Genomic DNA, 17,560 nt, shown 5'->3' on the forward strand with positions numbered 1-17,560 from the left:
TCTCAAAAAAAAAAAAAAAAAAGGCAACATTTACTGGGACCTGCCTGCCCATCTCTAGCAGCTTCAATACTATTCATAGAAAAATGAACATTCATGTTGTTTTGCATCTCCACCTACTATTAAATGTGCAAGCAAAAACAGGACCTATGAAGAGCAAAATGAGACTGTTTTTTCTGAGTGGCAAACCTAACCGAGTCTTATCAACCTCTTGATGATTTACCATTGTTGAGATTATTCCTTAACAAGAAAACACTTTTAAAAGAATTTCCTCCCAAAGCTTATTTGCCAGATTCCATAAATTAGCTGCTACAAATGTTCTGTATCGGAGAAACTCAAACCCAGGAAGAGGCTTCTCTTCCAATGTACGAAAAAGGCACATTTCAATACACAATGCTGGCCGCACTATTTTAGATAATGATGGAAAACAACAGCTGATAGCCAGTTTGGGACACATGCCAACTGTTCCCATTTGTCTGGAAATGCTAAAATTAATTGCTGTAACACTCAGTTTTTAAAGAAAATTGGTATTGATAAATGAGAAAGTATTACCAACTAAAATCCTGAAAAACAGAATAAAGATAATGATGCCTCTTTGATCTGAAATACCAGTTTTTAAACTTTTAATGTTCTGAAGTATAAGTAAACACATCTCAACAGCTTTAAATATTTTCATATATTTTATTTTTTAAACTCTCATAACTTTGCAAGCTAGCAGTAAAATATTGCCTTCAATATTTTACTAATTAGCACCGTATACCTTTTAAAGCTAACTGGAACATTGATTCATTATAAATGATTGTAAAATAAAATGATCATTTCAAATGCCAAATTAATCTCAAATAACAAGTGAACTATTAATTTTATCTCTTTTTTTGGCTCTACGCACAAAGATGTATTTCAAAGATGAACTTGACTATATTAGTATCAGTTTTGTCAATCTAGCAAATCAAAGTATCACAGTTTAAAGCAATATTTAATCTCTGAAATTACTAGAGGCATACAAGAAAGGAATCAGCTACAAAAACAAAAGATACTACATAACTGATTTATAGTCCCTTATTTTTTAAAAGAATGAGGAAATAACTCAATGAAAAATTCCATGGTACAAGTATCAGTTACACATATGGTTAAGTATATGTCAGTATTCTCTGTTTTGCTTATCAGAGTTTGGCCTTACCAAAAACCATCGAAATGTCCAGGATAACTCACAGGGACAGCTGGAAGCCTGAAATAAAATTGCTCAGTGCAAAAAGATCCCAAACCATTCATATAATTTTAAATGGAAGCCTAGACATTTAATCCCTATTTTTGATGTTCACATCTGAAAAATCTTTCAAAAAGATGGAAAAAATCTAATTATACTAAAATTACTTCCACACATTCAAAAAAAATTTTTAAGGGATATTTTCTTTCCTGTTTTCTGATAAAAGCATTCCTCTGAGCTATGGGGTTAAGTTCTGAGCCACGACTGACTGCTTACTAGCATGCCTGTTTTGCATACCAGTAGAATCAAGTCCAGTTTTGCCATTTGTGGATAACTATGACAAGATACAAAAGCATGTGTTTGCCATAAATAGCCCTGGCTAACAGCAAACCGCTCACACTGAGCAGATCAAATTCTCTATAAGGAGCACAGTCTGGACCATAGCCAAATCCCACTACTAATGTTTAAGACTGCTATATCAATTCCTATTCCAATTCAATTTGCAAAATATATTCAGAAATAGTAGGTGAAATGACTGTTCTGAAACATCAGAAGTATCATTAAACTTCTAAAGGACATTTTATAAATTATTTTCATTACGACCAAATAAACAATAAGAGCTTCCTGCTTCTACTATACAACTACTTAGAAATGTAAATGTGAATAAAAAAATAACTATGCTAATTTATCCAGAGAACAAATCAGATATTGAAAAGTATTTATGCCAAAGTGCAAAAAAATAATTTCTGATCTTCATATTAACACACAGGAAATAAATACACTAACGTTTATAAAAGTACCATTCTTTAACAATGGTATTTTATATTAGTTGGCTTTAAGATAGAATATTTTTTAAACCAAATAAATCCAACAAATCTGGAAAATATCACACATGAATGTTGTACAAAAAAAATTCTCAAATGACCAGTGCAGAGATTAATAATAGCTGTTTTTACCCTAGAAGTTGTTTCACATAACATTTTGCAAAATTTCCAAGGAAAACAAGGCAACATTCTGTAATATGCCACAATTTTTATTGCAACGTGGCCATTTTTGTGAGGGTGGGGAGTTTGATCTCAAAACAATGTTCCATTTAAGGCTCTTTTATACAGAAATTGCCATCATGACTGATATTCAAAATATCTTTAGTGTTGCAGGACTCACATGGTAAACATAAAACTCCTACACTTATTCAGTAGTGTACACTCAATGGAAAACAAAAAGGCATTAATAACAGCTATTTCTTTTAAGAAGATATGCAGGTAACAGGAATGAACACTGAGGTACTAGGATAAGTTGATGACACAGTTAACAAAACTTAATTGGCATTCCTTTTAGGATATTAAACTTCTTACAAAAAGTGCTTTTAATGCATAGTGTTATATCCGTGCTGCCATGTCACAAAAATAGGCTTGCCAAGGCAGGTGAGGTGTATGAATGCTCAAGCCTCACAGAACTGCAATCAAGTGCAACTATAAATAATACTGAAAAAAGTTGACCATCTGACCAGTGGATAATACTTTCAAGGCATTCAATTAGCTTATCCTTTGCAGTATTCTAAGCTATTCACATTGACGATCACATACATTGTAGTGCTTGCTGCAAGGGAGGCATATAACCAGTTGTTTTGGCTAAAATATGACAGGAAGGCATTCCTTGGGTTCTACATAAAAGTAACAGTATTAAACAGTCTAATGGCAATCACTGATAGGCTGCTTAAATAAATGATATTTCCTTCATTCATTGTGTTGGAAGGGCCCAGTGGAAAGGGGGAAATAAAACAAAAAACCAAAACCTAATACTATTCCAATGGACTGAGCTGGAGAAATGGAAGCTCCTTAAGATCCAGATGGCACTTGACTGTCATTTTATAATGGTTTTCCTTCAAGTGAAACTACTACATTGCCTCCCAATTTCTCTCCAAGTGTCGAACGGTCCTTAATATCATCCAAGCCATTTACTTGCCACTCATGTTTAATACCTAAAAAGAAAAAACATTATCCTATTACTTTATTATAATTAATAAAGAATAATTTCTCTGCCCAAAATATTCAAGTTTGTACCTGTAAATTTCTTTTTAATGGCATCTTTAGAGCTAGCATAAATCATCTTGCTTTTTAAAGGTGCACTTTCAGGAGCCCTACAGGAAAAAAAAAAAAAGTATTGAATCCCATTTATAATAAAAACAAAGGTAAGAGTGACTATGATAATAACAATCCTTGCATTTTAAAAGTACTTTTTTCTTTTGTTTTTACACACCAGAATATAAATACTAGGTCTTCTTTCTTAGACTCTTTTGTTTCGTATGTGGCATCGTACAAAGCATATCGGCAATCATTCAGAGGTAGCAACTTCACAAAAGATGTGTAGGGGTCCTCTACAGTATCACCAATGTCACCCACCAAGATCTGCTTTGCTTCCTCTACAATTATTTGTCTTTTGTCATCGCTTAAACAGAAGAGAACTGCTTTCTTTCTCTTTTTGATCTCCTCTTGTGTAGAAGATTTCCTTACTTTCATATCATTAAAAACTTTGATGACTTCATCATTCACTGTAACTCCAGAAGCCTGAAAATAAACACAGAACAGTAATTCAGAACACGTATTTTGGTTTTAACCAAAATTACTGTTTGCCTAGAGAAGACTCACTTTAGTCTGGACATCAAAAATTGCACCGTACCATGTAAGCCGTCCAATCAGATTTGTCACATTTTAAGAATCAGTAGACGATACAGCGAAGGAGTCTAACTCATCCTGCCCATTCATCCTTCTTAAAGGGGTTTGGACGTGGAAGCGAAAGGGACAAATACAAGTTGTCCCATCCCTGAAATGTTTCCTATTTCACTGGGTGATGTCAGAGCTTCAGGAGCGGCAGCAAAAATACCTTCTGTATTGTGTCAACTCGGCTGGCCTTAAAAAAACACTTTTGGATTTCAGTTAATGCTTCTACTATTTTTTTCTTTAAAGTCATCCTAGCCACTGACGTTTCCTCATAAGGAAAGAGAATCAAGTGTAAACTCCAAACCGCCCACGGCCCACAGCTCACATGCAGACACTCCAAAACTAACGGAACGAGTGTAAAAGCTTTTACGGCGAGAAAGCATTTTAAAAAGTGTTTTCCCTCTTCCTTAATCTTCCCGTAAGGGTTTTATTACAGGCCGTCCAGCCCCTGACCCACACAGCCTTCGCAGCACGTACCAATTTTAAAGCCTCGCGTGTTAAGTAAAATTAGGAAGCGAAGGGCAAACGCGGCGCGAGCGGCTGCAGTCCGCAGACCCTCTCGCGCCCCCGCCCGCCCGGCCCCAACCCCGACCCCCAACCTGCGCCGGCGCCCGGGCCCTCCCCGCCCCTCAAAATCCAAAGAGCAGCAGGGCAGGGCCTGACGGCCGGAGGGCAGGCCGGTCGGCTGGAGAGCAGCGGAGCCGCAGAGCAGAAGCGCCCACCTTGGAGGCCAAAATCAGGTTAAAATGGCGGCCTCACTCCCGGGGCCGTGCGGGGCCACGCGGGGGGCTTTTCTCGCCTCGCCGCAGCCTCCCGGCCAGCGCGCTCGTCTTACCATAGTGCCCTCGGCTGTGGCTGCGGCGGCAGCTCGGGCTCCGGCTCTGTGGCACTGGGAGGAGAAGGAGGGGCGGGCGAGCGGGTGGGCAGCGGAGAGTGCGGGGCACGCCGGGAGCTGCAGCCCGAGGGAGGTGGCGGGGCTCGGCGGGCCGCAGGCAGCAGGCGGGGCGGTCACGTGGGCACGCCGGGTCCCCTGCCGGCGCCACCCGCTCCCAGGCCGGCCCTTCTGTCTCGCGGCCCCGGCTCCCCGGCTGCCCGCGTCCTCGGCCTGACCCCAGAGCGCGAGCCCTGCAGGCCCGGTGGAGGGGGGCGGCGGCGCGGTGGTAGCGGAGCCCGGGAGCCCGGCAGAGCCGCCTCCAGCCCCCGGGCATCACCCGTCAGCCGGCGGGAGAGAGTGCTGGGCTCCCAGAGGGGCTTTTCCACCGCCTCCATAGGGCCCTGCGCCAGGGGTGGGTGAGTGTGAGAGGAACTCCTGCGAAGGTGTCTTTCCGTATTTACCTGTGGTTTCCCCGAAAGAGGCTGGATTTCGACATTTTGAGTCTTTTTGGAAAACCCCCAGTTGTTTAGAGATAAATGAGAATAAACACTACACGGGATTGCCCCAGTTTAGTACTTAGCAAAAACAAAATGATACGCAGTGTTGGTAAATCACTTTTCAAAACTCTAGTTGAAATAATAATTATGATAAAAAAATTACGTGGTAGCATTCCTTAGTAATATCCTTTTACATTTTAGACTTAATAGGAAATGAATTGTACTGTCTCTTAGTAGAGATTTCATGAAGCTCCAGCTATGACAGCTGACATCAAATAAGCCTCTTCTAGCAAAGCCCATATAACTGCGCCAAGGCAGTTTCTCTTTTTTTAATCTTAACTCCTCCATACCTCAGGGTTCTTAATGTGTAAAACAAACTGTTATTAAATTATCGTTAGGGCCCTTTCCAGCTTTAGATTTCAGTTTCTGAGTATATCAATGTTCAGTAGGAAATGGTGTGTTTGTGGTGGTCTCAGGATTGAGGTTAGGCAGAAAAATCATGAGATGGTGTTTGCCCTAGATTGTGTGATAAGTTCTTTCAGCCCAAATTTACTGTATTTTAAATGGAACATGCTAGGCATTGAAACAGACCTACTTTTCTGTCCATATCTTGGGTTTGTTTTCTTAATTGGAAGATAGACTTCGTTTAGAGACAAAAATTGAGAAGGAATTTCCCAATGTCTAAGCATGAATCCCAAGCAAGTGGATAATACTTTATATCTAGCTGGTACATTACAATTTATGGAAACTTTCACTTTATCTGTTGAACTTCCAAGAAGTCATGGAGAATGTCTCTCCAGAGCTCTGATCATCTGCTATGTGTAGGTATTAGCAAATTCCTGTTCGCTTTATCTTGGGGTTACCTTCCCTTCCCAACCTCAGAGATTTGCAGCAGCCCCAGCAGAGACCAGGTCTGATGACACTGGGACCTAGAGTGGGTGTCAGAACCTTACGCACCAAAGCTGGGGATTCCAAAGATGTTAGTCACCCCCTAGCTCGGACTCCAACCCCTTTCCAAGCCTCCCATTCCCTCTTACCCTCCCCAGACAGAGATGGTAATTCCCATGTTCTAAGATTCTTTTCCTGAAGTTATTTTTGTCTTGTATATATTTTGTTACATTATAATAACTTGTTTATGTCTTCTGCCACCCTACTGCGCTGTAAGCTCCTTAAGGATCTGAGTCCTAGTTATGTTTGAATTTCTGGAACCTGACACATAGTAGGTGCTTAATAGATGCTGAAATAATAAATTTAAGATGCTTTAGTGCTGTAAAGAGAATAAAAAGGAAGCTTCTGAAGATTGTGAAGGCTTTCTACATGCCCTTGTGAGGATGGCGCTGAGAATGTCAGGGCCAGTAGCAGCTTCCTGCCTTCACCTCTGTGAGTTATAACCAGAACTTACCACCACTTGGTAAAGGGGCAGCATTGCCAATCATTGCTGCATGAATTTTGGTCACTGTGTAGTGGAGGGGGATCTGAGTGTCAAATACCACATGTATTAGTGTTCGATTGTTGCTATAACAAATTACCACAAAATTACTTGTTTAAAACAACACAGTTATTATTTATTGTCTTACAGAGTCAGAGAAACAAGTCTCTCTCTCTATATATTTTTAAGAGATAGTCTCTGGTTCTGTTGCCCACCCAGGTTGCTGGAGTGCAGGATGTGATCATAGCTCACTGCAGCCTCATACTCCTGGCCTCAAGTGAGCCTCCCGCCTCAGCCTCCTGAGTAGTTGGGATTACAGGCAAGAACCACCACAACTGGCAGAAATAAGCCTGGTGGAGCTGAAGTCAAGAGACTGTAGCAGGAGACTCCTTTGCCTTTTCCAATGTCTAGAGGCTGCCCATCGTCTTTTTTTTTTTTTTGAGACGGAGTCTCACTCTGTCACCCAGGCTGGAGTGCAGTGGTGCTATCTCGGCTCACTGCAAACTCCGCCTTCTGGGTTCACACCATTCTCCTGCCTTAGCCTCCTGAGTAGCTGGGACTACAGGCACCTGCTACCATGCCCGGCTAATTTTTTGTATTTTTAGTAGAGATGGGATTTCACCGTGTTAGCCAGGATGGTCTTGATCTCCTGACCTTGTGATCTGCCCACCTTGGCCTCCCAAAGTGCTGGGATTACAGGTGCGAGCTACCATACTCGACCTGCCCATCATCTTTGGCCCGTGGCCCCAGGCAGCAGTCGCATCACTCTGACCTCTGCCTCAGTCATCACATTTCCTCTGACTCTCTCTCCTGCCTCTGTCTTTCACTTATAAGGACAATTATGGTTACTTTGGACCCCACTTGGTAGTTTAGGATAATTCCCCCTCTCAAGATCCTCAACTTAATCACATCTGCAAAGTCCCTTTTGTCATATAAGTTAACATTCGAAGACTTTGGAGGTTAGGACAGGAACATCTTGGTGAGGAGGGGTTGCATTATTCTGCTTACCATACAACTGTTCTGAGCAATTTCAAGCTCAAGCAAATAATTAATAGGTGTGACAGAAGGACCCTGAACAATCTGGTACTAGATACTTTTGTGCTGTAAACATCTAAGCTATAATTATCCATTTACTAGACCACACATAGATGGCAGTAACAACTATTAGGAACTTAGTGAGAGTAACCTCTGAATGTAATCTCAGCTCAGACACTAGTAGCAGTGCAATTTCAGGCCATTGATTTAGCTGCCGTAAGGCTCAGTTTCCAAATCATGTGTAAAATGGGATTATATGACCTGTTCCCTCTCAGGATTATGGGGAAGATCAAGAGAAATAATGTATGTAAAGCCCTTGTCCAGCACAGAAATAGGAACCCTGGAGCTGTTATTACCGCCGGCAGAGTGAAGATGAAAGCACTGATTTTATCAACTCATAGGCAATAGTCATGAAGCCGTCCCAATCCTCATTGATTCTGAAGACTCAGCTAAAGTTTGTTTATTCAAGATTCTTTAAAAAATTGGAAAGGTGATCATCCCTTAATATATATAATATATTCCCCCAAGAAACAATCTATTTTTATTATGTATATATTTACTTACTCACTTACAGAGATGGGGGTCTTACTATGTTGCCCAGGCTGGCCTCAACTTCTGGGCTCAAGCAGTCCTCCCGCCTTGGCCTCCTAAAGTGCTGGAATTACAGGCGTGAGCCACCACACCTGAGAAACAATGTGGATGGAGGTTCTGTGGCATGTAAAAGTTTGAAAGAACTATCTAAAACAGTGAATCTGGAAGATTATGCAGATAAATTCTGTGTAAGTCCTACTCTCTGTCAAGAGACATCACATTCTCAGCTCCCACAGCCACTTCCTGACAAAGACAAATGTAAGCATAAAGACACTACCACTTCAAAATGTACCTTTCTACCGACATGCCTTCCTAACTCTGACACATACTTCCTAACCCACGCCTGAGCTAAAAGACTGATGAGGGACCAGGCGCGGTGGCTCATGCCTGTAATCCCAGCACTTTGGGAGGCTGAGGCGGGCAGATCATGAGGTCAGGAGATCGAGACCATCCTGGCTAACACGGTGAAACCCCGTCTCTACTAAAAATACAGAAAGTTAGCCAGACGTGGTGGCGGGCGCCTGTAGTCCCAGCTACTCGGGAGGCTGAGTCAGGAGAATGGTGTGAACCCGGGAGATGGAGCTTGCAGTGAGCCGAGATTGTACCACTGCACTCCAGCCTGGGCGACGAGCAAGACTCTGTCTCAAAAAAAAAAAAAAAAAGAAAAGACTGATGAGGAGTCAAGTCGTATATTTTTCTAAATCCAAGTTTGAATTTAGAACTAGAAAATAAACACAGTAGGAGGTGTTTTTTTGGAGTCTGATCTCTGTGACTCACTCTCTGATCCACAAACTCACTTTGGGTCTTACATGTCCCATCTCTGGTTCTTTCGAGTTTAGGAGAATGACCTCACAGTAAAGGAATTTATCAGTAATCTGTGTCACATGAAGTGGTAATGAAGAGGTAGCAGTATTGAAATGCAATAATTAGTGAAATGTAGTTCAAAATGGTCTCAAACTATAATTACCAACTTCAATGGTGTAATACATACCAGCTTCAACTTATTAACTCAGACACAATTTATCAGATTCACCCACCAGTTATTTGTAAAACCTCAATCACAATGTTAATTAATAATGCATTGATAGTAATTGAATTGTGATAGTAAATAGCAACTGGTGACCTAAATTATACAAACCATATAAAACGTCATCTGAGAAAAGAAACTTGCTAGTAATTTATTAAACACTCCTTTGTTTAACTTACTTTATTACAAAAGCAGTAGATTTTGGCCGGGCGTTATGGCTCATGCCTGTTATCCTAGCACTTTGGGAGACCAAGGTGGGCGGATTGCTTGAGCTCAGGAGTTCAAGACCAGCCTGGGCAACATGGTGAGACCCCATCTCTACAAAAAATAAAAAAAATTAGGCTGGTGTAGTGGTGCGTGCCTATAGTTCCAGCTACTTGGGAGGGCTGAGGCAGGAGGATGGCTTGAACCCGGGAAGTGGAGGCTGCAGTGAGCTGAGATTGAGCCACTGTACTCCAGCCTGGGCAACAGAGCGAGACTTTCTTAAAAAAACAAAACAAAACACAGTAGATTTTATTTTTGTTTTTGTTTTTAAAATTTACTTATTTATTTATTTGAGACAGGGTCTCACCATCACCCAGGCTGGAGTGCAGTGGCACGATCACGGCTCATTGCAGGCTTGACCTCTCTGGGCTTCGGTGATGCTCCCACCTCAGTCTCCTGAGTAGCTGGGACTACAGGCATGTGCTACCACGCCCAGCTAATTTTCATATTTTTTGTAGAGATGAAGTCTCCCTATGTTGCCTAGGTTGGTCTTGAACTCCTGGGCTCAACGGATCCTCCTGCCTCGGCCTCCCCAAGTACTTGGATTACAGGCATGAGCCACCACACCTAGCCAAAAGCTATAGATTTTAAAACCATAGGCTAATCATACAGACATGAAAAATGTAACACATAAAAACTATATGTTAAGAGACATGAATAAGAGTTGGAGAGAAATCATAAAATGAATACATGCATGGAGAGTTTATTCATTCCATCCATTAATTCCTTTATTTCATTTATTGAGCACCTCTGCTGGGTGTTGGGAATGCAGAGATAAACATAACATAGTCCCTGCCTTGAAGAAAGTCAGTCCTGTGGGAGCACAGCAAGGAAGCTGACCTTTATGAAACAATCCCATGCATGCTACAATGGCATATGCACAGGATGTCTTGTGAGCACAAAAGAGGGCCACCAGTGCAGTGTGGAGTGAGTGGGTCTTAAGGGACAAGTGGGCATTTACTAGGCAGATGAAGGAAGGGTACTCAAAGCAAAGAGAACCAAATGTACAAAGCTACAGTGCACGAGTGATGTACAAAGCTACAGCGCACGAGTGAAGCAGAAGAAACCCCAAGTAGTTTGTTGGAGCCTCTGGGTTTGGAAGGAATGACGGAGTGGCAGGAAGCATCAGATCTTATGAGCCTTATAGACAATCTTACAGTCAGAACTTTATTCTGCAGATGATGAAGGAGACATGATTTTTCAAATGTTTTTAAAATAATAGGTATATTGAGATATTCACAGACCAAGAAATTTGCCCTTTTAAGTGTACCATTCCATGTTTTTTAGTATATTTAGTTGTGCAACCATCACAACTATCTAATTTTGAACCTTTTTATCACCCCCAAAAAGAAAACCGCATACCTATTAGCAGTCACTTTACATTCCGTCTTCTTCTGAGCTTCTGGCAACCATTAGTCTACTATCTTTGCAGATTTCCCTGTTCTGGACATTTTATATGAGTAGAATTTTGTAATATGTGCTCTTTGTGACTGGCTTCTCTGACTTAGCCTAATGTTTTCAAGGTTTGTCCAGTTTGTAGCATGTATCACTACTTCATTTTTATAATCAAATCATATTCTGTTGCCTAGAAATACCACACTTCCTTTATCTATTCATCAGTTGATGGGCATTTCAGTTTTTTGTACTTTTTGGCTATTATGAATAATGCTGCCATGAACATTCATGTACAAATTTTTGTGTGAACATATATTTTCATTTCTTTTGGGTATATACCTGCTGGGTCATATGGTAACTTTATGTTTAACATTTTGGAGAGGTCTCAAACTGTTTTCCAAAGTGGCTGCCCCATTTTATAATCCCATTCATACATTTTATAATCCCATTCATACATTTTATAATCCCAATGTGTGAGGATTTCAGTTTCTCCACATCCTTGTCAACACTTGTTATTGTCTGTCTTTTTTATTTTAGCCATCCTAATGGCTGTGAAGTGGTATATCATGGTGGTTTTGATTTGCATTTCACTAATGTCTAATGATGCTGAGCATCTTTTCATGTGCTTCTTGTATCTTCTTTGGAGAAATTCCTATCTTTGCTCCATTTCTAAATTGAGTTATTTGTCTTTTTATTCATTTGTAAGAGTTCATCATATATGCTGGATACAATTCCCTTACTGGATATATAATTTGCAAAAAATTTTTCCATTTTGTGGGCTGTCTTTTCACCTTCTTAATGGTGGCCTTTGAAACTAAAAAGTTTTAAATTTTGATGGAGTTTATCTAATTTTTCTTTTGTTGCTTGTGCTTTTGGTGTTACATCAAAGAAATCATTGCCTAATCTAAGTTTATAAAAATTTACTCACATATGAAGAATTTTATAGTTTTAAGTCTATAGTCTATTTTGCATTAATTTTTTAATATGGTCAGGTAGTGGGCCAACTTCATTCTTTTGCATATGGTCCAGTTGTTCTAGCACCATTTATTGAAAAGACTATTTTTTAATCTTTTTTTTTTTTTTTTGAGAAGGAGTCTCACTCTGTTGCCCAGGGTGGAGTGCAGTGGTGGGATCTCGGCTCACTGCAACCTCTACCTCCTAGGCTCAAGTGATTCTCCTGCCTGAGCCTCTCGAGTAGCTGGGACTGCAGGCACGTGCCACCACATCCAGCTAATTTTTATATTTTTAGTATTTTTAGTTGAGATGGGGTTTCACCATGTTGGCCAGGCTGGTCTCGAACTCCTGGCCTCAAGTGATCCACGCACCTCGGCCCCCTAAAGTGTTGGGATTACAGGCATGAGTCACTGCGCCTGGCCTCTAATTTGTTTTTTAAAATGTCATTATAAGTATGCTAGCAATCACATTCTAAGATGTCATCAATTTTTAGATTTATAATTGCTTACTGATGAACTGAACTGCTAACAAGAAAGGAATTTCTCTTGTATTTCACAACTGGATTACTTGTGCATCTGAAGATTAACTTATTGATGAATGTCAATAGAAACATATATATTTTAATTATTTATTTTGTTTTTTTTTTTTGAGATGGAATCTCGCTCTGTTGCTCAGGCTGGAGTGCAGCGGCGTGATCTTGGCTCACTGCAACCTCTGTCTCCTGGGTTCAAGCGATTCTCCTGGCACAACCTCCCGAGAAGCTGGGATTACAGGTGCATACCACCACTCCCAGCTAATATTTTGGATTTTTAGTAGAGACGGGGTTTCACTATGTTGGCCAGGCTGGTCTTGAACTGCAGACCTCAGGTGATCCACCCGCCTCAGCCTCCCAAAGTGCTGGGATTACAGGCATGAGCCACTGCGCCTGGCCAGAAACATATATGTTTTTAAACCACTTGAGTTTCTACTATGTGCCAAGAACTGTGCTAGACACTGGGTGTAAGATGGTGTAGAAAACAGACATGGGCCCTGCCTTTGTGGAGCCTGTAGGCTAGTGAGAGAATAACAAGGGTCCCTGATATAAACTAGAAGTAAAGAAGGCTTCTCCAGTTGAAAAGTCCTCCAAATGAAGGCAAAGCATGAAAAAAAGACTAAGAAGGAGCTTGGCTCTTTTGGGAAAATAAAAGCCCAGTAGAACTGTAGTGTAGTGAACAAGGAGAACAGTGGCAGATAAGGCTGAAGAAATGGTCAGGGGCCAGTTAATACAAGGCCTTATAAACCATGTCCCGAACTGTGTTTTGAGGCTCCCTGGGGTGCACCAGCAAACTCACCAGGATGCCTTGGATATTTTTAAAATTTGAGGGAAACACAGCGACATCTGTCGAACATCACAGGAACTACTACCTCGAGCTGTTTTCCACTTTAAATCCAGCTACGTTCCTTTGGATGTGTTTTTCCCTCCTTGCTGTGATAAAAAGCAAGACCTAAGGGAAAATCGGTGTGGAGCAAGAGATGAGGATGGCTGTGCCCAACACAGTTCAAAGGTTTGAAAAGTTATGCAGTGCCCAGTAGATGCTAAGTTGTTAGGACATGAATATTTATTGTTTGGATCTAACTACTTATTAGACCAAAATGTTAGTTATTTCTTTTGGCCTGAGTGGACCTTGAAAAAAACTGCTGAGACATTAAGGGCACCTTGAGCCAAGAAAATGTGGGAGTCTTTACTGTTAAGGATTTTGGGGTTTTGTTCCAAGTGTTACAAGACGTTCTGGAAAGGTATATATATATATATGTATGTTTTATTTATTTGACAGGGTCTCACTCTGTCACCCAGGCTGGAGTGCAGTGGTGTGATCTTGGCTCACTGCATGCAACCTCTTCCTCCTGGGTTCACGCCATCCTCCCGCCTCAGCCTCCCGAGTAGCTGGAATTACAGGCGAACGCCACCATGCCTGGCTAATTTTTGTATTTTTAGTAGAAACAGGGTTTCGCTATGTTGCCCAGGCTGGTCTCGAACTCCTGGACTCAGCAATCTGCCTGCCTCGCCTCCCAGAGTACTGGGATTACAGGCGTAAGCCACCATGCCATGCCTGGCCTGGAAAGATTTTTAAAAGAGGAGAGTGCTGTGGAGGCTTTAATATTTTCTAGTAAAACAATATTTTAAAAATCTAGACATTTTACCTAAAGTGATTTTTTCTTTCACTTACTTGTTCAATTATCACAATGTCTTACTTAGGCTTGAATTTCAAAACCCTAATTAAAGGCTGTAATGTTTTCCTCCCTAACAGATAATTTTGCCCCACGGCTAGTTAGAGACCAATCGAGAATGGAAGCAGAGTTGACTTAACTGGCTTTTAAATTGTTTCTCCTTCCACAAACTGCCTCTGAAAGAGTGAGGGGGGTGCGGGAAGGACTCAGTACTTTTCTGATGTCCCTGGGATCACTTAAAGTTGGAAAGGATGGAACAGATTTCCTAGGTAGATGAGGCCTACAAAGCTGTCTTCTTTCCAAGGTACTTGAAATTTTTATCCTCTCATTTTTTTTTTTTTTTTTTTTTTTTTTTTTTTTTTTTTTTGAGACAGAGTCTCGCTCTGTCGCCCAGGCTGGAGTGCAGTGTCCCGATCTCGGCTCACTGCAAGCTCCGCCTCCCGGGTTCATGCCATTCTCCTGGCTCAGCCTCCAGAGTAGCTGGAACTACAGGCGCCCGCCACCACGCCCGGCTAATTTTTTTTGTATTTTTAGTAGAGACAGGGTTTCACCGTGGTCTCAATCTCCTGACCTCATGATCCGCCCGCCTCGGCCTCCCAAAGTGCTGGGATTACAGGCGTGAGCCACCGTGCCCAGCCACTGTTTTTTTTTTTTTTTTTTTTTTTAAAGGCAGGGTCTTCCTGTGTTGCCCAGACTGGAATGCAGTGTTGTGATTATACCTCACTGCAGCCTCGCTCTCCTGGGCTCAAGTAATCCTCCCCCATCAGCCTCCCCAGTAGCTTGGACTACAGGTACATGTCACCACGCCTGGCTAAATTTTAATTTTTTGTAGAGACAGGGTCGGGTCTCAGTGTGTTGCCCTAGCTGGTCTCAAATTCCTAGTCTCAAACAGTCCTCCCACCTCGGCTCCCAAGGTGCTGAGATTGTGGGCATGAGCCACTTTGCCCAGCCTTTCTCACATGGGTTTGAAACATTATGGCAGAGATTGCCGGGGCCACCAGTGTCCATTCTTCCCTTGCACTTTAGTAAAAGAATGTCAGTCCCCACTTTATTTGGAGCTTATGTCTCCAGCTAAAAGACTGAATTTTTCGTCCTCTCTGACAAGAGATATGGCTATGTGACTAATTCTGCCAATATCAAGTTGACTTCCCAGGAGGCTGCTTAAAAGGGCTGACTCAGGCCGGGCGCGGTGGCTCACGCCTGTAATCCCAGCATTTTGGGAGGCCGAGGTGGGTGGATCACGAGGTCAGGAGATCGAGACCATCCTGGCTAACAGGTGGTGAGCACCTGTAGTCCCAGCTACTCAGGAGGCTGAGGCAGGAGAATGGCGTGAACCCTGGAGGCGGAGCTTGCAGTGAGCCGAGATCGCGCCCCTGCACTCCAGCCTGGGCAACAGAGCGAGGTTCCGTCTCAGAAAAAAAGGAAAGAAAAAAAAAGGAGCTGACTCAGCTGGCAGGTGTGTTCTCTCTTGCCTTTCCGTCCTTCCTTCTTTTGGTTTGTGTCACAGACTTGATGGTTAGAGGGCCACCAGCCCTCTTGGACCATGAGGTGATATTGAGAATCAATGCCAGTTGTTAGGATGATGGAGCAGAAAGAGAGGGGGGACCCTGGATCTCAGGACCCCCGGATCTCATCTGGATCTCAGATGATTATGGAGCCACTATGCGAGTCCTGGACAGCCTTCCTGTGGACTTTAATGTGATAGGGAAATTTCCTTTTTTTTCCTTTTTTTTTTGTGGGGGGTGGAGGGCGGGGAGGACAAAGTTTTGCTCTTGTTGCCCAGGCTGGAGTGCAATGGCACAATCTCAGCTCACTGCAACCTTCGCCTCCCGGGTTCAAGTGATTCTCCTGTCTCGTCTCCCAAGTAGCTGGGATTACAGGCATGTGCCACCACACCTGGCTAATTTTTTGTATTTAGTGGAGATGGGATTTCACCATGTTGGCCAGGCTGGTCTTGAACTCCTGACGTCAGGTGATCTACCTGCCTCGGCCTCCAAAGCACTGGGATTACAGGCATGAGCCACTGTGCCCAGCCAGGAAATGTCTTTATTTTTATTTTTTTCACTCCTTGCAGAACTTCCAGTCTATGAAAGATAAATTTCTGTCTCATTCAAGACACTGTTACTTGGCTTGAACTACTCTTTGTTTTATGTAAGCAGCTCTATCTTCATAGTTGTGATAAAAACCTGAAATAAGGTTCTAGCCATTGCACCCTCTGTCCAGGGTGGGGACTGACACCTGAACAGATGATTTATTTTGTATTAAAGGTTAATTCTTTCTTTGGGCACTATTTCAGCCCCAAATTTATTCTCAACATTTTTAGCCAGGGCCCTTCTTTGGCATTACTTAGGCAGTTTAGCAGAGTAAATTTTTTTTCCTCTCTCTTCCCCACCCCCATTTATATATATCCTGACTATAGAAATAATTTCTCAATTTATAGATTTTACAATCCATATTCAATAACAATAATTCTGTAGCACTCTTGAACCAGAAATGGAATTATAAATTGTCATGGATAGGAAAGGTGGATAGAGAGAGATGTAATATTTATCAGTATCGTGTGGAAAGTAAAAAAGGAAAAATAAGTAAAGAACAGCTAAGGTAATCTCAAAGTGAGCACATTCAATCCTAACAATATAAATATTGTTATTTCCATTTTTACAGATGAAGAAACAGGCTCAGGCAGTTAAGTAACTTGTCCATAACATAAATGTCCATAAAAATCTTAAACTCAAGACTTGTTGGTTCTAAAACCTATGAACTTTTTTTTTTTTTTTTTTGAGACGTAGTCTCGCTCTATCGCCCAAGCTGGAATGCAGTGGGGCGCGATCTCGGCTCACTGCAAGCTCCACCTCCCAGGTTCACACCATTCTCCTGCCTCAGCCTCCCGAGTAGCTGGGACTACAGGCGCCCGCCACCACACCCAGCTATTTTTTTTGTATTTTTAATAGAGATGGGGTTTCACCGTGTTAGCCAGGATGGTCTCTATCTCCTGACCTCGTGAGCCGCCTGCCTCGGCCTCCCAAAGTGCTGGGATTACAGGTGTGAGCCACTGCGCCCAGCCTAAAACTTATGAACTTTTAAATGTGTTAGTCATGTGTTTATAAAAATATATTGAAAGATTTTGTGATTAATTTCGACCCCTCTGTAGAGGGCTACAGAGATTATTCGTGAGAATAAGGTGTTAATTCCCTCAGTTGGTCGATTGGTACACTCCCCAAATCTCATCCTGACAGGCCCACCAGGGAATGGGAAGTGATAGCGTCCTGAGACTGGAGGGGATCAAAGACAGGAAAGAGCATATTTTTTGTGGTACTGAGTGAAATCAGTTCTGTTTTATCATAGTCCATCCAAATTTAGAA

At 42.0% G+C, this 17,560-nt stretch overlaps 1 protein-coding gene across 3 annotated transcripts; it reads right to left on the bottom strand.

Annotated features, from left to right (window-relative positions):
- Positions 1–664: 664 nt before the first annotated feature.
- On the bottom strand, positions 665–5,019 carry CFL2 (cofilin 2). Of its 3 annotated transcripts, XM_009249015.4 has the most exons (5): positions 4,647–4,789; positions 3,884–4,114; positions 3,464–3,771; positions 3,268–3,344; positions 665–3,185 (listed from the first exon to the last, which is right to left on the bottom strand). In XM_009249015.4, the coding sequence occupies exons 2-5, from the start codon at positions 3,884–3,886 to the stop codon at positions 3,073–3,075; spliced, it is 501 nt and encodes a 166-aa protein (XP_009247290.1). In that variant the 5' UTR covers positions 3,887–4,114; positions 4,647–4,789; the 3' UTR covers positions 665–3,072. The 3 variants fall into 3 exon arrangements, with proteins under 3 accessions (XP_009247290.1, XP_002824710.1, XP_063571625.1); XM_002824664.5 differs by lacking the exon at positions 3,884–4,114 and having other exon boundaries at positions 4,760–5,019; XM_063715555.1 differs by lacking the exon at positions 3,884–4,114 and having other exon boundaries at positions 4,647–4,666.
- Positions 5,020–17,560: the final 12,541 nt, after the last annotated feature.

This window comes from Pongo abelii, chromosome 15, assembly GCF_028885655.2.
Source record: "Pongo abelii isolate AG06213 chromosome 15, NHGRI_mPonAbe1-v2.0_pri, whole genome shotgun sequence".
NCBI classification, from domain to species: domain Eukaryota; kingdom Metazoa; phylum Chordata; class Mammalia; order Primates; family Hominidae; genus Pongo; species Pongo abelii.